Source organism: Pezoporus wallicus, unplaced genomic scaffold, assembly GCF_028554395.1.
Source record: "Pezoporus wallicus isolate ANWC-B61680 ecotype Strahan unplaced genomic scaffold, APGP_CSIRO_Pwel_v1 contig_7545, whole genome shotgun sequence".
Taxonomy (NCBI): Eukaryota; Metazoa; Chordata; class Aves; order Psittaciformes; family Psittacidae; genus Pezoporus; species Pezoporus wallicus.
Window position 1 is genome coordinate 2,910,286 of NW_026642398.1, and position 25,964 is coordinate 2,936,249.

The 25,964-nt window shown below is 41.9% G+C and overlaps 1 protein-coding gene across 5 annotated transcripts in view; it reads left to right on the forward strand.

Annotated features, from left to right (window-relative positions):
- Positions 1-25,964, forward strand: part of COL22A1 (collagen type XXII alpha 1 chain) — a 220,934-nt gene that overhangs the window by 91,045 nt on the left and 103,925 nt on the right. For 4 of the 5 annotated variants that reach the window (XM_057429787.1, XM_057429782.1, XM_057429784.1 and 1 more), the window contains 7 exons: positions 136-216; positions 825-938; positions 1,496-1,540; positions 6,593-6,646; positions 7,436-7,471; positions 25,268-25,321; positions 25,839-25,892. In XM_057429787.1, the coding sequence (XP_057285770.1) occupies positions 136-216; positions 825-938; positions 1,496-1,540; positions 6,593-6,646; positions 7,436-7,471; positions 25,268-25,321; positions 25,839-25,892 (438 nt within the window). The remainder of the gene's footprint in view (positions 1-135; positions 217-824; positions 939-1,495; positions 1,541-6,592; positions 6,647-7,435; positions 7,472-25,267; positions 25,322-25,838; positions 25,893-25,964) is intronic. The other variant, XM_057429788.1, reaches the window with a different exon arrangement.

Below are 25,964 nucleotides of genomic sequence, written 5' to 3' on the forward strand. Positions count from 1 at the left end.
TCCATAGAATCACTAGGAAGTTAGCCCCCTCTGTTTTTTATTTGTATTCATCTGCTCTGCTTGTTTCCAAGCAAAAGGACATGCAGTCTTTAATAATTCACTGTCTCTGAGATATTGCCTCACTTTGTCTTCTAGTTTGATCTTCAACGGATGGTTATTTACTGTGATTCTCGGCATGCTGAGCTGGAGACCTGCTGTGACATTCCCTCTGGACCAGTAAGATTCTTTTTGTCACTTATTCATTTTCACATGAACACTCTTCCTTGAAGTCTATTACGTAAATCAGGGAATATATGGCAGTGTGGGATTATAATTTGTTTAATGATGGTGAATGAAACCTAACTATATAATGGGTAACACAGCAGTGCCAGAAGAGGACCACCGCAGAGGGATGAGTATAAGGAATTTGGGGTTTGACGTTTCCAAGTTGATCTTTCTTTGTCAAACTGTGAGGGGAAACAAAACCCTGAAGTGATGATGGAACAACAGAATTGTAGCCTGAAATATTCAACATGTTTCCCACTGGTTTTATTTGGGAAGAGCTTAAACAGTTGCTGCCAGTTTCCTGTGCCCAGCTGTCATTATGAACTTCCACCTTCCTTGCATTCTTCTCCCCTCAATCTTGGTTAAAGAGATTCATGGTTCATTTTGCCATGTTTTTCCCTGCTGCTTGAATGAATGGCTTTTGTGGGATTGTGTTCCTCACTAGGACTCATTTAGCTGTGTGTTATCCAGTAATGCCTACGCAGTTTCTCTAAAGTGGGTAGAAGAGGAAGTTTTCTAGCATTGAAGGCTTTATCATGACCTTGGGTGTTTGGGTGTAGTGCCAGGTCACGGTCCTGACTGAAGCACCTCCAGCGGAAGTAAGGCCCACTGTTGGTAGCGAGCAAGTTGGCCACCTCAAGACATTCAACTGCTCCTGCCCTGCTGGACAAAAGGTGAGTGTTGGGATGAGTTTGAAGCATGCTGGATAGGTCTGGAAATAGGGGTATGGCACCATGCAAGTGGGTATTTGTGAAGCACTTGAAGACCTAGAGCTGGAAAACACTTTGTAGAAAGAGACAGCCAAGTGTATGTCATAGGTGGAATGTTAATAGAGGTAATGGCCATCTTCCCACATGTTTTCTTTTTACCTAATCTAGTGATTTTGATCATGCTGATAGTCCTGGTAAAAACCTTGGAAACAAAGGGCTTATTCTTACCCAGCCCAGTTATATTCATCCTTCTTCAAGTAAAACAGAAGATATTCTGGAGGTAAATATAGCTACATTGAAAAAACTTCATAGCTTTTAAAAGAAGTGCGCTTGCCTACATTTACTGTGACTAGGACATCTGAGAAACCAGATTCATTGTCATTGCTCATGAGGGCACGTCAGGTTTAGTCTGTTCCCCCCTAAAACCTGAAAACATTTTGGTTGTTCCCAGTTGTTGTAGGGCTTTGTTTTGCAATAGAATGATAACATCAGTGTGATTAATCTCTTTTTATTTGTCTTAGGGGGAGAGAGGTCCAATTGGCCCTGCAGGTCCTAAAGGTCAAAAGGTCAGTAACATGTGCTACTTCCTTTGCTTCATAAAAACAATAAAATGCTTTCAAAGCAAGTCAAGGAGTTAAGATTTTGAGAAATTAAAGTCAGTTTGGCATCTGACTGAGTTCAGATAGTTTTGAATGAGGTGGGGACTGCAAGAGACTCTGTCCATCTTGCATCTTTGCTCTAGGCTTGCATTTGAACTTCTCTGTTGTTGCTTTATGTCATTCTTGAGAGTGTGCTCCAAATCTTTTCCTGTAGCTTCTAAACTGGCATATTTGTAAGTTAATGTTATTCATTAGGTCATGCACAGCTTTTATGAGAAGTTACTTGGAAACCCATGTGCTGCTTCTGTACCGTGCCTTGCTCAGCAGTAATAGGTATCTATTGGTTAGTTAGCAGGCTCCTAGTCATGCTGTTAGAGCATTTCCTGAGACTAGGATAAAGGATTAGCCACAACCTGGTATCTTTAGCAAGACTGTCTGAGTCATGATGTTAAATACAGGCCACTTTCCTCAGTAGTTTTCTTCCTAGATAACAGGGTAGGAGAGTGGTCCTGATGTCTGCTTCCAGTTTTACAGTGCGGACTCTATATTATCCTGCATATCCTGCAAGCTTCTTTGATATGTGCTTGGTCACACATTTTCCTTCTGTGCTTGGTCACAAATAGACCTGTGGGACAACTGGCTTAAAGGGAGCACTTGTACAGGAAGAAAAGGAAGACTCAATATTGCCGAAGAGGTGGAAGTCGGTGGTGTTGGTTCCAAATTTCACCATCTGTGTGCTTAAAAAGATGTTTGGCAATAATTTGTATTCAAACCTATTTACATCTGAATAAATTCTGCAAATTCAGCTGCTGAATTTATACCTGTTTGCTGAATAAGCAAGTTGCACCTCACCAAAAGTTACTCAATTGTTACGGAAAGCTGTGGGAAGGGAAAGGAGAAACCTCTGGATCTTGGGAGGTCAGACATCCTCAGAAATGTGGTGTGGGGGTTTTGGGGAGGCTTCATCTGCTGTCTGCAGGGAGAAGTTTTGGCTGATGAGATGTGTTTTGGAGTATGCTTTCTGCTGGTGTGAAGGAACATGGACACATTACTGCTCAGATGTGCCTGACTGATACTGCGGAAAATATTTCCTTATGCTTCCATGAGTGTATAAATAACAACTTTCTATTTTAACCTGTGACAGCTTAAATAATGATGGGCTCTTTGAAGAATGGCAGAGCCATGACTGTTGTTGGGAGGTTGCAGAAGGACAATGATGATAATAATAAAAGAGCCCGACAGCAAGACATCCCATTGTCTTTCACTGCTTTGACAAGGTCTATGTGCTGGTGAGGGTGTCTGTCTGTGTACCATGGCACACTGCTGGGGTGCAGGAAGTACTACTTGAATACAAAATAGTTTCTATATACGCACAGCATCAGCAGGTTTTCTGTATCAGATCCCAAAATGTTCATCTCACTCTTGCAGGTGGGTTGCTGAGGAGCAATGCAGATGCGTGTGACTATTCCCTGTCTGTTGTGGTCTGAGACTTGTATTCAGCTGAGGCAGGACTGTGTTGCATTCTCAGGAAGCTGGGGATTTAAATCTAGGCTGTGACAACAATTTGGTACAGATGTGCTGATTTGAGACAAAAGACTTAGCTTCTCCATCTGCTAAATAAGGCAAGGAATAGACTTTGCTCCTGACATGCAAAGATGTTGTGATTAAATAATGTATATCACCCTCAGCAGCAGCTACTACGTCGCTATTGCCAAGGACCGGCTTGTGACAGTCCTTGTTGTATATGCGTGAGCTAATAGTACTCTCCACTCCTCTCTCTGCAACATTACTGAGCTACCCAGGCTAAAATGCTGGCCATGGGACAGAAAATCAATGCTATTTGCAATTCCCCAGTGTTACCACCTGATACTTTATTAAGGAAAGACTAAGACCCCATGGGGGCCCACACTAAAAATAATCATAAGATCTCTCCTATACTCTTAGGTTTGATTAAAACAGGCTAGCAAGCAGGTACAGCATAAGAAAAGACCAAACATTGATTGACTAAACAGAGAGGAAGGAGTGAACAAATGAATAAGGAAAGAAATTATCAGGAAAAGATGGAAACATAGACATAGAATGGTTTAGGTTGAAGGGACCTTAAAGATCATCGAGTTCCAACTCCTTGCTATGAGCAGGGACAGCAGGACTCTGAGTCAAAATTAAACATTTTCTATATAGACACCATCACTATTGAGTATCCCTTATTTGGGATGAGTTGCAAAGCTGAATTCTACCTCTAAATGACTGGGGCCCAAGAGAGATTTTACAGTCTGATAACCGATAATGAGAAGTGCATTGTGAGAGACTATATGGTCATCTAGGAACCCACAAAGCAGCTGGTTCAGCTGTATTAGGAAACCAGCACACAGGTGGTAGGATTCACCTGAGAAACAAGCCCCACCAGGGGATATAAACAGGGAGAGAGGTCAGAGATACACCCCTCTGCCCCTTTGGCATTTGGGAGCTTTGTCTCACAGGACAGGGAACTTTGGGGAGGTTGGCAAATGCTGAAAGACTGTGAAGCTCCTTCTCCAAGCTAAGGCAGCACTTGGGTTTGCTTCACTTTCCTCAGACTGATGTCTTTTTCATCCTTTATCCAAAGAAGGAATAATATGATTCTTTCTGTTTTCCTTTCTTAAAAAAGCCAGTTTGAGGGTCTGTTAAGTGAATGTGGCTGTTATATAAGTTGAAAATGGAAGGACTGGTGTTTAGGCTCTGCTCTCCTGATCTCCCATAACATATTCCTTCTTTTTGGAGGTTTGGACAGGCTTTTCTTTTGGTACCATCTGATCAGTGAAAATATTTGACTTGTATAATAAGTGTGGGAAGACAATGAGTTTCTGTTCCTCTATAATTTAAGCCTCCAAAGGCAGGGAGATACAGGAGTACTTGCAGTTTATAGAGGAAAACATTCCTCAGCAATGAGAACCTCTGCCTGAGTTACCCATGCTTCCAAACTGAGGATAATGCATGCAAACAGAACATGCATGTTTTGGAAGGAGATACAATAAAGGATGGTATTGGGAAAGAGTGAGGCAGGGAATAGCTTTAGAAAAATTGACTGACATGCCTGAAGCAGGATCTTATTGCTAAATTCTAGATGCTAATGATAGCTCAGGCTAATTTACTTTCCTTCCATACCTACCTTGCTGTTGTGTTGTTTGCAGGCTGGCTGGTTGGGGCACTGGGCTGTTAGTCAGTAGGCTTCTGCTTTCTTCCAGAACTGCTGTTGATCTGAGTTTAGAGAGAGTCACTCTTCTGCGAGATGTAGTTTTGTCTACATCATAAAACCAACATTGCTTACCTGCCTTTGGGAAGTCTGTGAAGTCCAGTGTATCAGACATGCTGTAGCGGGATGTGTTTTTTTCCCCCCCCCATTAAAAGGAGATTCGGTATAGCTGAAGTGACTTAAAAGAGGTGGCTGCATAAGAAAACTTTTAAGAGCTTTGCCACAGCCTATTTGAATTGACTGTGACTGTGGTTTTGCCTATATGCAGCTTGTTCTGTGAGGTTTCTTTCTTTTGACAAAAAAAAAAAAGAGATAAAAGTTAAAGAAAGAAACTTTCATATTTCCTGTGCTTTCAGAAGCCTGTCCTCACCTGGGGAAAGAAAGCATGATCCTGAGAAATGTTTCGGCTAAACACATTGGGGGGGGGGGGGGGCATAGATCAGGATAAATCAAATAGAGACACAAATTAAATACTCCTGTGAGATCTGGGGAGTGCAGGGGTCATTGGGCCTCTTGCAGCTGTAGCACTGGAGGGTGCTGCTTCAGGTTGGAGACATTTTCAGCTTGATGCCAGTCTATACTGAAGTGTCTGAACTCCCTACAAGCAGAAGACAGTGGGAGACACAAATAGGTGAGGATGTATTTGACAGTGATGGATGGGGAGCTCAGCACAGTGTACTGCAGGTATATACCTTTTGGGTGAGAATCAGGCAGGAACTAGGTAGTGGTGTGAGGGCAGAGCCCTCTGCTCTCCAGCAGCTCCCAGTGCTAGTGCAATTGAAGGAGCTGGTGTCAACTCTACACATTGACTTAAACTCATTTTAGCAATGGGTCTATGCTCAGCTGGTCCTTCTTCCAGCTTTGTGACTGCAGAGAAGTATGTGAAAATTATTTGCAGGTATTTTTGTTTGCTGTTTTTGACATCACTTTTAGCTCTGTACCTGATGAATATTTATGTAACTATGCATCAGCTTGGAGGGGTTTTTATCCCTTTCATCCCTGTCCTTTTTAGGAGACACATGAAGAAAAGGTTTTAGTGGGGTTTTGATTAACCATTTTCTCCTTTCCTCCCTATGTATTTACTTCTCCAGTTTTCATTCATTTACCCATCATAATCTGTATGTTTTCAGCTGTCTTTTCACCTGTGTTCCCTTCCCTCTCTTTCATTGGAGCCAGCAAGGAAAGTAACAGTGTGTGTGCTGCACACTCCTGCATCAGAAGGCAGGATTTAGCTGATTATGAAGTCTACCATGAATGAAAACAAGAGGGTTTGATATTTTTAATAGCTCTAAAAATCTTGACATATTTGCTGGCTTATTTTTCCCATATTTTAGGTGTGTACCCTTTAGGTCTTATGCAAACCAACTTTCCAAGTTCTTCCTGGCTTAATAGAAAGTAAGACCTAGTGAAGTACCTCCCAAGAGAAAGCTCTCTGCCTTACCAATATACTCTGAAGTCTTCTAGCAGTATTTTTATTTGAAACATAGGTTATAAAATCAATTTGAGAACTTGGACATTCAATTCAGCATAAATGCAATGAGGAACACCAAACCTCATGGCAGGAGCTGAAATCTTGGCTGTAGAGGGGTGGGATAAGAAGCATCTGCAATCTCAGTCAAACTCTTGTTGCATTGCTTCCCAAAACAGTGCAAAGCTGGCCACAAAATACAAACACTACAAGTCCAAAAGGAAGATGTAAGAGGAAATCTCACTTGTTATTTCTATGCTTGTCAAGAAAGGAATGAATTAAATCAAATCTGTGGTATTAACATTCTTTCTTTTTCAAGGGAGAAAGTGGCACCCAAGGGCTTCCTGGGCTCAGAGGAGAAAAAGGAGAGTCAGTAAGTAAGAAATACAGAATGATTTTACATAACGAGATGGAAATGCAAGTAGTTTTTTCTCCTTTATGGTGAGAACTTGCTCACCATGTCAATGTGCACTGTGGAATATGTTCCCTCTGCTGGGCCTTAATCCCAGGGGGAAGCTAATCTTTCTGCCACCCGCTGTAATTTCTTGGAGCAGGATGGAATAAATGGGTTCACCCCTGAATAAAGCTGGTAACTGACTTAGTGTTGGCCTTCTAATTAAAATATGTTACTTGGGTGTACTTGATTATAACACACCTGTGCATCTAATGGGGACAGTGTGAGGCAACTGAACATAACGAAGATGCAAATCTCTCAACTGTTTTACATTCATATGACCAAGGTAGAGCTTTCCTCAGCTGCAATTAATGCAAATGTCAGGCTGAGGTTTTAGGTGAGAAAATCTTTAACCCTATGTAAAATTTATTCTCATGAGTATTGTTGGCATCTTTGATTTTGGAACTGTAATGTCAGACTCTGCCCTGAATAAAAAATAAGATGTGTTTCTGACTGCAGCAGGAGAAGTGAGGATAGATTCACTGTTTTAATTTGTCACTGAATTATTACTAAGGAATTATGCCCAAATAAAATTGCTTTCCCTGTAGCAGCTGTCCTGTGACTTGTATGTATGTACAGATAGATAGATATAGAGAAAGATGTGATATATATGGAGAGATAGATGTATTTCAGATATATAACAAGGAAAAGGTGAAATACATATTTACAATGTCCTTTGATATGCCTTTTTCCTTCTTTCATTTCTAGGGTAGAATCTATGGCAGAGGAGAAAAAGGAGAGAAGGTAAGATCTAATCCTTCATTGGACTAATTAAATTAGAGTTGCTTGCTGTTGGTTTCCATAGCTCACAGGTTGCTTTTGGAGTGCACAGGATGCAAGCGAAGTGATACAGTTGGATCTCTGTGGGGAACTTTTTGATTGTGTTATGTTCCTCCTGCAGATAAGATTCTGAGTGTCCATTGCTTGTCCCCTTTGTGTTCTTTGAGTTTCCTTTGTGCATTGGCTATTTAAAATGCTATCAAGTGGAAATCATAATTGTTGCTTTGTGTAAGCAGCAGCGAGTATGTGGAGGATAATGCAGTAAAGCAGCTGGCTAGAAGGTTGGAAAACAAAGGGAAAGTATAATGTTGAGTTTATTGAATTTTCAACAGGATTAAATCTGGGTCATGAGGAGACTGTCACACTGTTTCTTTTGATTGGATATTTTCATTAGTGACCTGAAGGACAAATGCCAGAATATCTTACTGCAAACACTAGGCAGGAAGTAACAAGACTTGGAGGTTAAAACTGAGGATACAGACTAACCATTGAAAATTGCTAGATTATCTGTCTTGGAAAACCTTTTCAATGATGTTTGTCAATAATGTAAAACAAGTACCATAAGTAGATTAATTTGCATTAAAAAAGACTGGTTTCCAGGCAATTCTGGCTGCAAACTTCCCATTCCCCACAACAAAATGAGGCTGAAGACCTAGAATGCAGAGGAGAAGGAGCTCTTCTTCTCTGTAGCTCCGTATCACACCTGGTTGTGGATGTTTTCCTTATCAAAATGAATTTCCAATTTGTGGGAAATGATGGATAAAGATTGACATGAAGGTCTGGGAGATAGATGGATGTATTGAGGAGGAAGTCATGGTTCATGCTGAAAATGGGATTCAGCATCTGTAGAGCTGTTTTCCAGGGTCTGTGGCTACCCATTTGCTCAGGGAATTTAAAATTATATTGGACTGTGGTCTGGTAGGAAGAGTGCTGCGCTAGCAAGAATATGGCACTTATCGCCACTGCATCTTCTCATTTGTTCTTTCTATGATCATGATATATTGATTGTACATAGTGATAATGTATGTGAAGTTACAACCTAAATGAGGGTTGCTCATGGCAGGAACTACTATTGAGCCAGACTAGAGACATGGGGGCTATAAAGTGCACACTTCTGCATCCATCTTCCTGCAGACCTCTTGCTGACAGCCACTCTTTAGCCTTTGAGACTCAGGATTCAGCCTTTGGAAACCAGCTCGTGTTTAGCAGGTGGTGAGAGTCAGTCTGATGGAAAGCACAGTGTTTACAGTATGAGTTGTGCTGCAGTTGAAGCAAGTTCTTGTTTTCTTATGTTTTGATTTCTGCAGAGAAGTGTTGGAAAACATCATCTGTATTTTTGTCATGCCTAGAAAAATACATCTGCAAGTCTTGACTGGAGGGGGAAATATAAAAGGACCCCACAGTATGCGTAGAACTTCTTTGACTGAGATAGCCAAACAACATGTACTGCCCCAAATGAATGTGTAGGCATGGAGATCCTTGAGTTTATGGCCAGCTTGTGTAGTTTATTTGGTAATTCTGCCAGCCAAGGCAACATCTGTGTATTTGAAACCCAGTGTGTTTGTGCCCTGTGGTACACTCTGCCCAGTGGCTGAGTGGCTGCTAAAGAGAAAGGATATATCAGGTGTACTTTGCTGGCTTGGTTAAAAAGGTTCCCTGGAGATATAGAATCATAGAATGTCTCAAGTTGGAAGGGATCCATAAGGATCATTGAGTCCCACTACCTGCTTCTTGCAGGACTGCCTAAAACCATACGACTAAGATGCTCCTTGAACTCTGACAGGCTTCGTGCATGACCACTTCCCTGGGGAGCCTGTTCCAGTGCCTGACCACCCTCGCAGGGGAGAACCTTTTCCTAATGTCTAATCTGGACTTCATTCAGAAGCTTCATTCCACTTCCTCATGTCCTGTCACTGGTCACCAGAGGGAGGAGATCATCACCTCTCTCCACTGCCTCTCTTGAAGAAGATGTAGACTGTGATGGGGTCACTCCTCAGTCTTCTCATCTGCAAGCTGAACAAACAAGTGACTTCAGCTGATCCTCCTAAGTCTTGTCCTTAAGGGCTTTCACCATTTTGGGCACCCTCCTCTGGACACAGTCTATTAGTTTGGTGTTCTTATACTGAGGTGCCCAAAACTGCTCTCCTTGGTGACGTGCCTGTGTGTATAATTTTCCCCCAAACACAAAAGATCATCTTCAGGGTCAGCCTTCAGGTACAAAGGTGAGCCTTCAGCAGCAGAAAGGGGTAGGACTGTAACCAGGGGAGATCAGCCATGGAGGTGGTATGCATATGATGGATCACTATTGCATAAAGGGGCAGAATTCCATGCTGATGTCTTGGCATCAGAAGTGCCTGTGAGGAGGAAGTAGCCAGAGCCATGGGGATGCAAGTGCTTGCAATGCTAATTGCCATCTATACTCCTGAAAAAGAGAGGAAAGACTGTGGAATGAAACCCTTCCTAGACAGGAGAACACCTGAAAGAAAGGATTCACATGGCCCCTGTTTGTTTGCCTGCTGTGCTACACCTGAAAGAAAGGATTCACATGGCCCCTGTTTGTTTGCCTGCTGTGCTACAATGGCTGCATGAGCATAAATTCTTATTTTCCACTCTAACTGTCACAGTTTTATGTCTCCTTCATTTTTATGGGTATGGGCCAGTGCTAGGCAACTGGATCAGAGATAGTGGGTGTCAAACAACTGCAGCCTGTGCAATTGTTGCTGTACATGTGCTGTGGACTGCTCTCTATCCTAAGGCTCACATCTGAAGTGTTGATAGAATGAAGTTACCTCACCTTTGAAATGACTGAGATGACAAGATTAAAATCATCCCTTTATTATATCACTGCTTTCCAGCTATACTAGCGCCTAACACCTGCAGGATCATGCTGTTGCCAAGTTGTGTGTAGGGCAGTAATGTCAGGTCTGAGGCATTTGTTAGAGGGCAAACCCTGTGCTTTTCCAGGAGGACAGCAGACACTGGCCTTGCTTCTCCAGGCCATTACCTCAGTTACATCACTAAGTTAAAGCCAAAATGTTTGTATTAACACACATGCCATGCCAAGCACATCTTTAATGGAAAACCAAAAAATAACAGCAGCTGTGGCTAAAAACGTAATTCATGTTGATGTGAGGTCTTGTGTGACTTTGAAAGCCAGGAAATTCACAGTGTCATGGCTCAAGCAGCAGCTGAGGATGTTCTGTTCAGACTTAAGTATCTCAGCCTGGTAGACAGTGCTTTTCACATACAGAAACGTGTATGCACATACCAAGTAATTGTGCTTAGATACAAAAACACAACAAGAAAATAATGCATCTTCAGGTGCTCTTGTGAACTGCTCTCAAGTGGGTTTCCTGGGTAGGTGTGATTCAGCTGCCAGTGCTCTGTTCTGATTCTTAACTTTCCACTGTTGACTAGCATCTTTCAGCCCTGGTAGTGTGTCCTGGTTTCAGCTGGGATAGAGTTAATTTTATTCCTAGTAGCTGATGTAGTGCTGCATTTTGGCTTTATCATGAGAACAATGCTGATAATACATCGATGTTTCAGTTGTTGCTAAGTAATGTTTACCCTGATCAAGGACTTTTCAGTCTCATGCTGTGACAGTGAGGAGGGGCACGGGAAACCAGGAGGAAGCAGAAACAGGACGCCTGACCCAAACCAGCCATAGGGGTATTCCATACCACAGCACATCATGCCCAGTATAGAAACTGGGGGGAGTCACCCAGAAAGGATGGATCTCTGCTCGGGTCAGGCTGGGTGCTGGTCAGTGGGTGGGAAGCAATTGTATTGTGCATCACTTGGGGGTTTCTTGTCTATTTTCCTTGGGGTTTACACCCTCCCAGCCTTTTCATTGTTATTATAGAATCATAGAATAGTTAGGGTTGGAAAGGACCTGAAGACCATCCAGTTCCAACCCCCCTGCCATGGGCAGGAACATCTCCCACTAAACCATGCCACCCAAGGTTCTGTCCAGCCTGGCCTTGAACACCACCATTACTTTAAGTATTAAACTGTTCTTATCTCAATCTGTAGGTTTTCCTTTTTTTCCAATTCTTCTTCCCATCCCACCATAATGTGGGGCAGCAGTATGTGACTGCATGGTACATACTTGCTGGCTGGGGTTAAACCATGACATAGTGTTTCATCCCTGTGGCATTAGATGTAGTCTGTCATATTTCTGCTCACAAATCTGTATTCCTTTACTGTGTGGTCATTCACTTGTTTTACACACCCATATGTTAATAAATTGATTATTATACATAGGCAAATATCCAATTCTATAATATGATCACTATGAAGGGCAATGTTTTGGCTTTATTCTGTAGGTTATTCAAATAGATATCAGATGGCCTTGTCCTGCAAGGGTTATAACTCAAATCTTCAAACCTCTGTTGATCCAAGAGGAGCACGAGAGGAGTGAGGGCAGAAGGAACACCTGTAGAGTGTTTTTGGATGTGATTCAAGCAAGATGGGGTTTCAATGACTTCTCCGAAGTCAGGGAAACCATGTATGACAAGGAAGGTTCAGTAGAGCATGAGGTCTGCATTCCTGGGGCACAGCCATCCACATCATGAGCCAGCCTACCCTTCTAATGCCTCTGTGCAAAGTTTAACTTAGAGGCTTTCTAAAACTGACACCCATGTCTTGCAAAGTACAAAGTATTAAGCACTGGTGGTGAAGCATCCTAAAGGTCAATGGTAGAGAGAAGTCTCTGCAGATGGAAACCGCTTGGAAAAGCGATGACTTTGGAGGGGGTATGATGAAAATCTGTTAAAATTTTGAGGGGTATGGAGATATCAGTAGGAAAATATTTCTCATTGTTCATTCTATTGTAAAAGCTAAGGGGAAGCAAATCAAACTAGCTGCTCTCAAGTTTAAAATGAACAAAATGAAGTTGCTTTTCATACAGTTGATATTCAAGCTCTTCATTGCAGTCAGCTCTGGAGGTTACAAAAAGTGCTTACAAAAGTGCATATAAGTTAATTAAAGAGAGACATCTGTAAACATCTAGTACAAAGACATTAACTATGCTTCAGGATGCGAGTCTCTGCAAACTGTGATTGATGATAGTGGGACAGTAGGCTAGAGAAGCCTCTCTTAAGGCCACTGCTGCAGATGGGACAAGAAGCAGCTGGACCTTTGGACCTTTGTCCTGACGGCTGGTAGATATTTGGACTTGATGATCTTAGAGGTCTTTTCCAACCTAGCTGATTCTAGGATTCTTAGGTTCCTAACACGCTCATTGCCCAGAAGGGGACAGAAGTTTCCACAGTCCACTCAGGTTGGGCCAACACTGTCTGCAGCTGTAGAAGAAGAGTAGAAAACACAAGAAAAGTGTCATGAAACATTGGGTGAAGTGATCATTACTGTAATTTTCCACAGCAACCAAATCTGTCAGAGGACAAAACTGACCAGAAGCACCCACCTTCAGCAGAGATGGTGAATGAAGGTTTCATTATGGTTTACATTGAGACCTCCCAGACTAATATGTTTCCAAGAGTATCCGAGCTTTCCCTTTGTGCTTTATCTGCTTCCCTTCATGCTAATAATCACAAAACCAACTTTAGTTGATTAAGTCTATATTCTCCTAACAATGTTTTGTTGTTTTTTTTTCCTTGGTAATGACTTGCTCTGATAAAAATGCAGAAGGTTTATCATAGTATTTCTAATGAGGATAAAGCCTCAGGTGTGGCTTGGTTTATTAGAGATGTGGTGACTGCAAGACCAAGCATAGAAAAGAAAAGCAGGCAGGTAGTTAAGGCTGCAGGAGACCAGGATTAAAACTTGTCTCTAACAGATTTTCTGACTTTGGGCAAAGCAGCCAGTCTGTTCCTGTAAAATGGAGCTGGAGAACCTCTTTCCCTTCAGACTTTGTGTACCTTGCCTGCTAGATCCTTCAAACAAAGGCTTTGCTTCCCCTTCTCTCGTCTTCCTAATGGAGTTATTGCAATTTTTAGGACTTCTGGAAAAGCTGTGGAAATCTATCCCTTTAGACACAGTCTGTCCACACAGAGCCCTGTGTTCCCTGTCTTTGCCCTGAGCTGAATATAAGAAAGGTCTGACCTGAAATCCAGGCAACTTCTTTACACCAGTGCTGTGCTGTCAGCAGGGCTTTCCAAATTAGCAGGGGTGCAGTGCCTCTGAGTCAGGGCTGGTGAGCATCCAGTAACCTGGGGCACAAGAAATGAATGCAGTTCTGCCTGCAGAAGGTGCTGCAGGCAGAGCTGGAGTTGTCTGCTCTGTGCTGGATTGATAGCAAATGAAAGCTTTTGCTTGGGTGTTTTGAAGTGATGGATCTTGGGACTTGGTTGCAGGTGAGGCTCAGCCTGGAAGTGGTATTTCAGACACATGGAGCTGTAATAATATCTGAGAGTGAGGTCCCTGAGTGTCAGTGTGCGCCCTAAGGGAGATAGAGCTGTGAGCAATACTGTGATTGACAGTGCAGGGACCTCACAAGCCAGGGCTTATCCCATAGCAAACCAGCAAGGGAGCAGGATGGGTCAGTGGTGGTAGCCAGGTTCAGCTGAGAGCCCAGAGCACCAGACATGTCTGTTGGTGAAAGAAGTTTAACTCGAAGCCAGAAAAGTGACTCTGAGTCAGGATTAGCAGGGTATATTGCCAAGCTTCAAGCTCAAGATGAGAGCTTGAAAACAGCTTCAATACAAAGGAGGGGAACAATCATCTGAACTTCTAGAAGCAGGATGTGATCTCTTAGTCCTTAAACAATGTGGAGCCTGTGCTTGCATGAACCAAGAATTCATCCTTATTCCTGCAAGTTCCAAATCAAACTGATACTGGCTCCAAAAGATGATGTGTGTGGCCTTTTCACTGCTGAAGCTTTAAACCTGGTGCCAGGAAGGTGCTCCAGTGAGGTTATAGGCCTTGTTTGGACTACTCAGACAATGTCACTAAGTCCCAAAACTCTTAGATGCCACCCAGTCCAGTGAGCTGAAGGGTGTCTCTAAGAGTCTAAGGAAGGAGCAGACAGCAGGAGACTGCGCATCACCATCCAGGACATCGGCCAGTGCTCATTCAGTGAGCATACACTGATAGTAAGAAGATGGGGAAACAACTCCAAGCTTAGAGATACTACTGGGATACTATTGAGTTTTACATCTGAAAACAAAACAAAACCCCAACTGCCCACAAATTTGTGTTCCTTCGAGACAATGGCTATGGAAACATTGCCTCCTTAGCACTCAGATCTTCTTACTTCATTGCTGAATATAAGAATAGTGTGAACATAGCCCAAACTTACCAGGTAATGAAAATTGGAAGTGCAATATCTATGGGTTTTTAATTCTGATTGTGCTGGGAATCATTTCTCTCAGGAACAATTCTTATCTACTGACTTTAGCTGGTTAAGGCCACTCAGCAATTAACCTCTCATTCCAGCACTTAAACATCTGTATAATAACACCTCATCTGCTTTATAAAGCTGTCATGAAGCTCACTGGAGTCATTTGTATCTGTGGTATCTTTAATGAATCTTCTGATTAAAAGGTGAAGTGCAGTAGTATTAGTATCTGCTTTACTACTCAGAGTATGTTCTGAATCTTCTTATGTATGCAGGCAGTTTTGGTCTGTGTGTTGAGTATTTTTGAGTCCTCCTAACTGTAGTTAAAGTACATTCTGCACAATTAAATAACCTTGGTTTGAAGGAGTTATTTTTTTCTTAACAATAATAAAGGTTTTTAGATAAATTTGGTAGTTTTCTGTGACCCAGAATAACAGCTGCAGATTGTAATAAACAGCTCGAAACCAGATCGCATACTAATTGGGCATCGTGACAGCTCAATTCTCAGCAGTGCAAGAATACTAGCAACTTGGGGTTTTTTCCATATATAAACTCAGAAAACATTACTCTCCTTGGCATTGGTCCCTGGCTGGCAGGTGCTTTGCTGGTATATAATGACATCTACTGGCAACCACAAGTTCGCAAAGTGTCCAGCACTTGTTTCTTTAGACAAGTTCTCTGCCAGTATCCACTGGCAGTGTGGAAAGGAAGCACGAGAGAAAATATTGTCAACTTCATGCTGCTTCTGATAGAGCTTTGGGGTGGCAAAATAGATTGCCTTGATTCTGTCATTGATAACTGTTGTTTGGATGCGGGATGCTCCTGAGAGCAATATTGCAGTGGATACGTATGGATTAGCTGCCTGTTAGGTAGAAAATGGAAAAGCTTTCCTAATAGTCTGGAAGTGGATCTCATAGCCTAAAAAATCACGGAGAGTTGAAGCATTACACTAAGCAAGTTGCTATCACTGGTCTATCAAAGGCATCTGAAGTGTTCCCTGCTTCTCTTCCTGGTACATGTTTTCACATCTGTATCTAGTTAAGTAGCCAGATTTTCCCCTTTTCACTGTTCAAAGTTGTTGCCAGGCTGAGAAAGTGCAGGTTCCTTGTCCAGGGGTTCTCTGAAGGTGCAGGTGAGCCCATGGCAGCACCATGTTCCACAATGTTCTTTTCTAGCCCAAGTACAACCCTGGACATCTTTAGTTTCCCCTTTAGGGGGGTCTCATCCTTTTTCTTAAGGACTACCTAGAGATTTTATGTCTCTCAAGTCCTGTTTTCTCTGGCCCTGACAGAAAGCTAATGATTTATGTCTCAGACCCTGCCGGCTAATGAACATGCACATAGTAGCAAGTGCCAGATGAGAAAAATGTGGGGTATTTTTCATGGTAAATGTTTGTTTTCCTGGTGAAACGGTGCATGGACCGTTAGTGGTTGTTATTTCAAGAAAATCTAATACATTTGGTGGTGTGAATGTGTTTGGGGCTCTGGAGACTTGCTTTGTCTTTCGAGCTCTATATCATTCGCTCCACAAGGGATCTTGGCCTTAGCTTTTCCCCTTCCCTTTACCTCAAGTAAATGTGCATGACCTCTGTAATGCACTCTGAGATGAAAAAGACCTGGGGAGCAGCATCATGTTATAAATTACTGTGTGTCATTGGACCAAAATAAGTTATAATTTTAGGAAAGATTTGACTGAGAAGTATCAAGTATGTTTGGCAGTCAACAGAGATGTATCACTGCAGGTTATAAGCAGGTGACGATAAGACTTAAGGCAAGATGCTGTCTCCAGTTCGGGCATGATGTTCAGAGAGTGATGTGGAGAGATGTTGCTCAATGCAGAGAGCAGTGAGAAGAATGATCAGCGATTTTGCAGATTTAACCAGCAGGGAAGATTGAAAGAAATGAGCTCTGCAAGGACGGGAGAAATCATGGACTGGATGATGTGGTTAATCTTGAGGAGGAAAAGCTTTCTACATACTTCCATGAGGCATCAGAAGGAGGCAGCTAAGGGGAGAATGTAGAATATCATCAGCAGCAGATGTTTAAGAGCAGATTGATACTGGAGTTTGGAGTGCTCTGACACAGAACTCCTCTGCCATCGTGTGCTTTTCTTGGAACTACTGAAATTGAGGGATGTGTGGAGACTGCATCAGGAACTTCTCAGAGCAAAGCAAAAGGAATTAATAGGTTTTTCTTGCAAGGCAAAATATCAACCAGTACGTGACAAATCATCCACAGCAACAAAACGATTTTATGTGTTATTTATAGATGTAAAGTCATAAATTAATCAGTGTCATGATACATGACTGAGTTATTTTTCTACTTCAATGAATGCTTCTCCTGTAGCACTTGGAAAGCTGTTTGTCTGGTCCTGAGCAGTGGCAGATGAGCAGGGAGCATCAGCTTGTATTTTGAGACAAGGAAGTTTTCGGAGCAAAGCTATTATGTTTTTCACATTTCAAAGTGTCTGACAAATGCATCTTTAATTGAGAAACCTCTTGCCTCAACCACACAAACAAGAAAAATTTGAATTCCAGTAATTACTGGTCCTGCTTCTGAGAATACAGCCTGCTGTAGTGCAGTTTATTTCTCAGGTTATTCCTCTGTGTAGTGGTGGGATTATGGTACCAACTGATTCCAGTTATCTTTTCCCTCCTGTTGATTATGTTCAATCATAATTAGGTCTTCAAACCATTTGCTGTTTCTTAATTTGAACATTTCAGAAACTGATTGAGCTCTTCTAGCTGTTGAACAAATTCTAAGCTCCCCCTTGTACTCTTCTGTGCTCTTCCTGTTGCAGAGGTAGATGTTTTCTTCAAGTAAGTCCTCCACTTGAGGCAGGCTTGATTATAGATGAACCAGCAGTTAAATAGTTGTCAAAAGTGTCTGGCCACCCCAGTCTTTCAGCAATTCCTTATGTAGTAAGTGGAGTGTTGCAGCAGGGATGCAGCTAATATGACACTGATGAACGGGATTTGGGATGCTAATGACAATTTTGAAGTCTTAATGATGTTTCCAGGTTGTTTGAACTCTACAGTGACTTCGATCAGGGTATACCTGTGTACCAAATCAGTAAACTCTGATTCATCTTCTTTCCTGCAGTGCCAAGCTTATGGGTGACCACGTGTCAGATTATCTGCTACATAGCTGTAATTCAACATATTTTAGTGCAAAGGTTCTTCATACAAAGATTTCTGTTGGTATCCATGAAAAATGATGCACGTGCTCTCACCAGAAGAGCAATAACTAGGATCATATGATGAAAGGTCAGAAGGACCCTTCAGTCTCATGGTATTGTCCATGATGTTCATGATAACGTTTAATGGTTCAGAGACACCCCTTAAAGACAAAGTGAACTCTCTTGAATTTCTCATGGGGAAGTGCCTTTTGAGAGCATTTGAAATCTATACAATGAATTGAATAAAATATTTGATATGTTTGCAATACAAAAAAGGTGGTAATTTTCATTTAAGCAGCTGGGTTTCCTTGATAGATGAGCCAAACTTCTGACTTCTGCCGACTCCTCTGTATCATTTGCACTGAAATTTTTGTTTATTACATCAGAATATGATACAGATACCAAGCAGAGAAGATTTTCTTCATTTCTTAGAATAAACTAAAATGAACTCCAAGATGAGATGAATGTCTCATTTCTTGTGGAAGCAGAAGATAATGCCAGTTTGGTGTGAAATTTGCCAGGATATTAATAGGGTTTTAGCATCATTAAGCTAATAGAACCCTGTATCTTTGAGAATGGCAGTCATTTGTGCTGCCTGTCTGGTCAGCAGCTTTTGAAGATAGAGTTGGGTGACTTATATCCACTGCAGCTCTGCCTCTCAGTTAATTTACAGATCCTCTCTGCCTTTTAATGAAGCGTTTGTCTTTGCCATTCTGAAAAATAAGACAAACCCCAAACTTATAATATTTGTCAAATAAATGTTTATTTTTCATGGCTGCTGGAGACAAAGTTGTGCAATCTTTCATTTCTGCCTCTTTAAGCTCCTGAATAGAAAAACCTAGAAAAGGAAGATATTACATCCTTCCAGACAATGCAGTCTCTTGGAAGTGTTCTCAGACACTTGAGCCTGAAGATCACATTCAAGTGGAGACATCTCTTTTGTCCTCCTCTCTTTTTTCTCGTCAAACTGCAAACAGTTTAGTGTGTAACCATGGATCAGCAGTAGGTCATTTACTCGTGGTCTTCTGATTCATTCTTTGTGAATGTCAGGTTTCCAAGTTAAAAGCAGGCCAAAGAGCCAGGAGCAGAAATGAATAAACTTCTTAAACACTGACGTAGGACAGAAGCAATCTGGAGTTAGTTTCTATCTGTCTTTGTCCTAGACTCTGTGACCTTCCATATGTCTTCTGCTCAGTTACACCTCTGACTCACCAACCTCATGAGATGAAAGCAATGTTCCAGTTGCTATAACTTCCTTCTTCTTTCACAGGGATGCTGTGATGTTAATTAACAAAGGACAGAGGGGTGTGTTAATGATGAAGGGGTAACACTGCATGGTTCCATTTTGCTCTGTTTCCATTTCATCTTACCCATTTCATTCTGTTTCTCTTCATCTCTTTCTGTTTTGTCTCCTACCATTGGTATAGATCCCCCAGTTTACACAGTTGTCAGTATGCTGAGTGATTCATGGGGTTCTGCTTGGCAGGTTTCTGAAGGTCTCCCAAAGACTCCTTTATTGATATTTTGTGTCAGGGTTAAAAGTATTGTATTTAATTTTAGAATTAGAAAAAGTGGTACTTTTGTGATAGATGTAGACCAGTTTGGAAGGCAAAATAAATGTATAAAATTGAGCTTAGAATGATCTATCTTCTGTCTGCTGCATATGCCGAAGGAAAAGTCCAGTGATTTACTTGAATTTGACAGGCTAATGGGAATTTAACCATGTGTTTTGGACTGATTTTCCCCCATTATTTGCTTGTTTAGTTTGCTCTCATTTCCATTAACGTGGGCCACAACCCATAGTTTGAAATGAAATATCTGATTATAGGCCACAGCTGTTCTCTAGTTGGAAGAAACATTTGTAAACTTGGCAGCTACTTGAGGAGCTGCAAGTGGAGGAGAGAAAAGCACTTAAACTTCAGTGGATTGTTTAAACATCAGTGAGGGATTATTCCTTTGTGCGCTTCTCTCTAGGATCAGGTCACACTGACATCTTCTATCTCTATCTTTTTGCATACCTGCCTATCCATTCCTTCTCTATTTTACGTCTCTTTCTTCTCAGAGAAATTCATCTATGAGGCTGGATATGGCTAAATCCCTGTATTAGTTGCTCCCACTCTGAGGAAGCACACCATCTAGCAGAACACCGTACCCAAGCAAGGTGAATTGTTAGATTGTATGCAACAAATTAAGCTATATGTGCATATGGTGAGCATGTAAATGAAGGTGTGTTTAAAAACAAGCCAACCTTTATGGCCACGAAGGGATCACTAACCTAGAGCAGGTATGATGTGGTAAAATTCATGTGTTGCTGGTATAGCAGGAAGACATCCTTGTTCAAATGTAGGAATGGATAACTCTGCCAATGCAAACCAATAAAGGAACCTATGTGGGTGTTTCCATACTTCCCCATCTCATCTCTCTGTTTTTAATAGGTGATATACTTGAAACCAAGGGGAGTATCTTCATTCTTTGTCACCCCAGTATCCTGTCTGCAGCAACTGAGCTGCCTGTGCTCTGAATTTTCTCATAATGTGGCGTTTCCTTTTGTCCATTGGGTCTGGACAAACCATGTACCTATGTAAACCCTGCTTTAAGACCCCCAAGGAAGAAGTGCTTGGGCCTTGCTTTGTATCTGTTGTGTGGCTCTGAACGCTTCCTTTAGAAAGCTAATTCAAAACTCTCATTTTTACTGAATTCTTCTTTAAGTTTTTTTTTTTCATATGGCTCAGAAAGCCTTTTGCTTGCAGAATTTATACCAACTCTTTGAGGAGTGAAAGAGGGAGTTTTCAGAGTGATTTGTCTGGTGCTACATTCTCAGTATTCAGTTTTTTGGCATCTTCCTAAGCCAAGCCGCCATATTTGTTAGTGCATTTTCTCACAGATACCGCTACCTACACATGTGAGTTTTTCTCCACAAAACCACTGACCAAGGAATCAGTAGGTCACCCATCTAAAATGCAAAACTACTCCAGAAAATGTGAGCTACCTCCAAGGTATGCTGCCCTGGAAGCTATACTCTTTTCTGTTCCTTACCAGTAGTCTCTTCTGGTTTTGCTGCTTCTTCCCATTTCCCTGGTCCTTCTCATCTTCCTGTTCTGGTCTAGGTGTTTCTCCAGAAATGGACAACTTTTGAAGTTCAGACATCCATAAAGTAGATAAGTGGCAGTAGAAATGCATGGCCTAAACAGGTAGGTTTACCTGTCAGCACCAGATTCCCATAGGGTTGAAGCTGGGAGTGCAGCCAGCCTGGTGGGATATCAGATTATTTTTATCCCTCTCAGTAGCACAACCAGGTTTGGCCTTGATGCAAGGAATGTGATGGGTTTATCTTTCCCCATGGCTGCCAAAGCCTACCTGCTTTCCTAGCGTGGTGCCTGGATCGTCCAGCGCAGAACATTTTCACACTGTGTCTTCTTGGCAGCTATTTCATTGGCCTGGGCTTTCTGCTATTGCTTTATTATATTTACACATTGCTTGCAATTATACACTGAGCTTTGGAACATAGTGACTGTCACTTAATATTTATTCATGCAATGTCCAGCAGAGTGACCCAATCAGGGCACAAATGGGACATTGATGTAATTCGAGTGAATAATGGTAGAATAACTACTGAAAAGTGAAAAGTGGCATTTGTAGAAATATATAGTTACCTGTGCACTATATAACCTCTGTATGCCAACAGTCTGTGTCAGTATATGACTTTGTTGCTTGCAGTACCTCCCTGCCCTCTCTTGCTCAGGAGCATCTGCTTCCATATGACTACACTCCACAGCTATATTGCAAGATTGTTGGTTGCTTTAGACCAGATGGCAGTTTGACAGGTATTTTGGCAATGGTGAATTAATCTCCAGCTAACTTTGGTAGAAATGTTTGATTAAAGGCAGCTGGTTGTGCAGCCCAGAGGATGAAACTAAACGTAAGTGGCTGGCTTTCCAGTGGATGAGGAAAAGACAAGCTGCTCATGAGCCTGCAAAGGAAAAGTACTTGGGAAAATCTGTTGCCTGCTTTTTGAGCCCGATTGCTGAAGCTGTAATCTTCCCAACAAGAACTTTTTATAAGAGCAAGTAGTGACAAGACAAGGGGTAACGGCTTTAACTGAAAAAGGGTAGGTTTAGATTAGGTATAAGGAAGAAATTCTTTACTGTGAGGGTGCTGAGGCGCTGGCACAGGTTGCCCAAAGAAGCTGTGGCTGCCCCATTGCTGGCAGTGTTCAAGGCCAGGCTGGACAGCGCTTGGAGCAACCTGCTCTAGTGGAAGGTGTCCCTGCCCATGTCAGGGGGCTGGAACTGAATGATCTTTAAGGTCTGTTCCAACCCAAACCGTTCATGATTCTTTGGTAACTCCTCTTGAACAATGTTATTTCGGGCCCCAGTGATTTATTCTTCAGCCACTTTTGTCATTTTCTAACTGCAGCTTTTGCTTGCAACTGTTTCCCGGATGTATGCACCAGCAGACCCCTCGATCCACAAGTGTTGGAAGAAGAGAGGCAAGCTCTTCTGCTAACCCAAGTGACCTAACTGGCAGGGCTATGGGAAGGGAACAGGTACCTTTTGGCTATGCTTCCCTAGGCCTTAGCAACACACTGAGTACAAAGCTTGGGATTTTACCTGATTAAAATATCTGGTGGACAAGTGAAAAGAAAATGTGATTTTTCTGCAAATGCAGTTCATGAAGTTGGTTAGTGAAAAAGAAGAAGATATTTGTTTAGTAATGTGGATTGCTCTGCCAGCATGACTCCATTTCAGTTAGCTGCATTGTCAGTGGGGCTGTGGCAGCTGCCTGTGAATTAAGGGTGCAAGCTCTTGGTTGCTTTCCCATCCCTGCCTGTCACAGATACTTTGGCGCTCTGCAAGCACAGAAGCACCGGTGCTTTTCTGCTTCCTGCTCTCTTCCACTGCTCGCTCCTGTAGGTTACTCAGTTTACTTTGTGAGTGTGTTCTAACATAGGCAACACAATCTCTTTTCATGCATTTATTAAGTTTCAAACATCTGCTGAACCAATCCTTAGCCTGAAAGGTCTTATCTGCTTAGTGAGGGATAGAAAACAGCTGTCTGGGTATAATGGGGATTCAGCAGAAGGGACAAAAGTAGCAGCCCTTTCCACTCTGTAGCCTGATGGAGTTCAATGGTGGTTCCCCATAGGACATTAATACTGTCTCTATGGTCTAGGTTGCTTCTGTGCAGTTTCCTCCTTGGGGAGGAACAGGTAAAGCTGATGTATACTCAAAGATTTCCCCTGCAAGCTGGCAAAACTCTCTAGCTTCATTTCCAGTAAAGGGTCAGCTCCGTGCCTTGCAGGCTGATGTGCGGCAAGTGATGCTTCAGTTTATGCAACAAGAAAGAAGAAGTGGCAATAGATACAAGTGAAGAAAAAGCCTTTATTGAGCTCTTTGGAGTGCTCACTGGATCATATATTCCCTGAGCATGGTGAATCCCTGAAGCTTTTCTTCCATGCTTGGTGATCCTGGTCCAAGGGTGGCAGTTAAGACTGACTAGCTGTCTGTGGCATTTATGTTCGCCAAAAGGGAGAGTCAAAGTGCCTTCCTTCAAATACCCAGGTAGCCTCTTGGTTGTGAGGGCCAACAGATCTGCTCTGGGCTCCCCATCTTTATAAGTAGCTGCTTGAGATCTGTTAAAAGTCAAAAGGACAAAATTATGCTGCTTTAGTCAATAAATAATGAATACAACAGAAAAACATTTTTCTCTTCCCGGAGTGCTATTGTCTTAGGAGGTAAGTAACATCTGGGAAGAAGAGTAACCTTATTTTGAGAGATTTTCTACTCCAAATTGGATAAACCCTGCACAACTTGGTCTGACTTCAGTGTTGATGGAGTTTTGAGAGGGAGGTTGGACTAGAAACAATATGAGGTCCTATGAACACTGTGCATCAAACTTACTGACTGCTATGTTTAATTTGTGCAGCTGTGCCAAGGAGTCGGCACTTCATGGAGAATAAAAGGAAAAAGTTAACCAAATTCCTTTACTTTGCATGGAAAAGACACAATTTTTAGTTCTACCTATGCTGCCCACTTTGCCATGGAACAGCACTTCCTTCAAGATGTATCAGCCTCTTAAAGCAAATGATTTCCTTAAAACTGGCATTTGCTTTTTGATGGGCTTTCTACCCTACTAAGAAGCCATTCAAATACAGCAGATCTGACCTTCATGAAGGTGTAGTTAGCAACAAACTTAGTTGTAAAAGTATCCAGTGACTTTAATTTGCATATACAGCACAGATACTTGTATCTTTTATTAAAATATAAATATACCAAATATACCTGTAAATAAATAAGGCCAGATTTTTTTTCACTCTGACATTGGAACCTTGCCCTAGGAATCCATCCATCGAAATCTGCTGGACTACTTATGTGGGAAAAATATGTCACAAATAAGACTGAATGTGGCAGAATTTGGCCTGAATTTATCAGCTCACGTTACATGAGGTAGACTGTAGTATGTAGGTAGTCATCCATAAGTATATACAGACAACTATAATTAACCTGTATAAGTAAATACAGGTATGCATCAACTGTTAATGCTCTTTCAAAAGGTTTCTTCTATGTTACTGAGTTTTTACAAAAGTAGATGGGGAAACACCTCTCAGGCACTTCAGTCTGCTTTGTGGCATGCCATTTGCCAGCAGTGCTAGTGGCTTTGAATCCCACAAATGGATTTCTGCTCTTTCAGGTAGAAGAGACACTGACTGGTAACAGTCCTTTACAGGACTCATGGCAACATCTCTTGTAAAATACAGCCCTATTGATAAGGTCTGGGTTGAGTGGATTCGAAGGTTATATTTTGGTGTAATTTCATCAGGTAAAGGGGAAAGAATTCCCACATTTGGGTTTTTCAGGAAATTCCCATGCCATTGGACATTTGCTGTGTCAGTATGTTGGCTGTGCCAAATTTCTAGTCCTCATTCTTTGTAATGACGCAGCAAGAGAGTTTCTCAGTGAAAAGTTTCTATGCTTCAAATGATTTTATTTAACAAGGATAGGTCTCAAATCCTGCTCTTGGTAAAAGACTGGTTCTGGATGATGCTTACAAAAAGGTGGGGAGGAGGGATGAGCCAGAGGAAGACACTGGAGCTGAGAACTGAAAGTGAAGCTGTTTGAGTATGAGCAAGTTACAGGTGATCGAGAACAGCGTTGTTACAGCAAGGAGGAGAAGTTGGCCTCAACTCTCAACAGAGCTATCCTATAACTGTGCTATCCAAAATACACAAACATACCAGAGAATGGTGTGGCATTTCATATGAGGTATTATTTCCATTGGTGGTGTAGGGTGAAGAAGGGTCCCCCGGCTTTCCTGGACTGAAAGGGGATAAAGGAGAAAAAGTAAGTCCAACTCTTTATTCTCATTATACCATGAAAAGCTTGAGTTTATAAAGCTACTGTGAAAGGCTTATGGAAATGGGCCCTTTTCTAAGTCTTTTTTTTACCTCTGTGTTTTCTTGTTTTGTGTTAACAAGGTCAGGAACTTTGTCTAAACCTTGTAAAATTCTAAAAGAGAAGAGTGGAACAGAACAGAAGCTCAGTGCTAATGCCTCCACATACAGAAACATTAATGTTTCTTCAGTGAAATAAATAACTTTTGGATTGAGATAGCCTTAGCAGATACTGTGTCATCATCTTATTTGGGGTGGGGGAGAAGGAAAAACAAGTTTTCCTGCACTGAGCTTGCTCTGTCAAATAGTGTGTAAGGTCAGCAACAGCCCCTACAGAGACTATAAATAAATGTTTGCATTGAAATGATTTTCCTCATTCCTTATTCATGTGTTGATGTGTTACTCATGTCCTTGCACTTGCAATGGGTGTTAATATTGTGCTGATGGTGATTCTGTTGTTATTACAGGGGTTCCTGGGCCCACCTGGCCTCCCTGGGAAGGATGGAGCAAAAGGAGAAGCCGTAAGCCTTTTTGTTCCTCCCCATGTAATCCCTGCCTTTCAGTGCGAGGCAGGAGTGGAAATCAATCTGTAT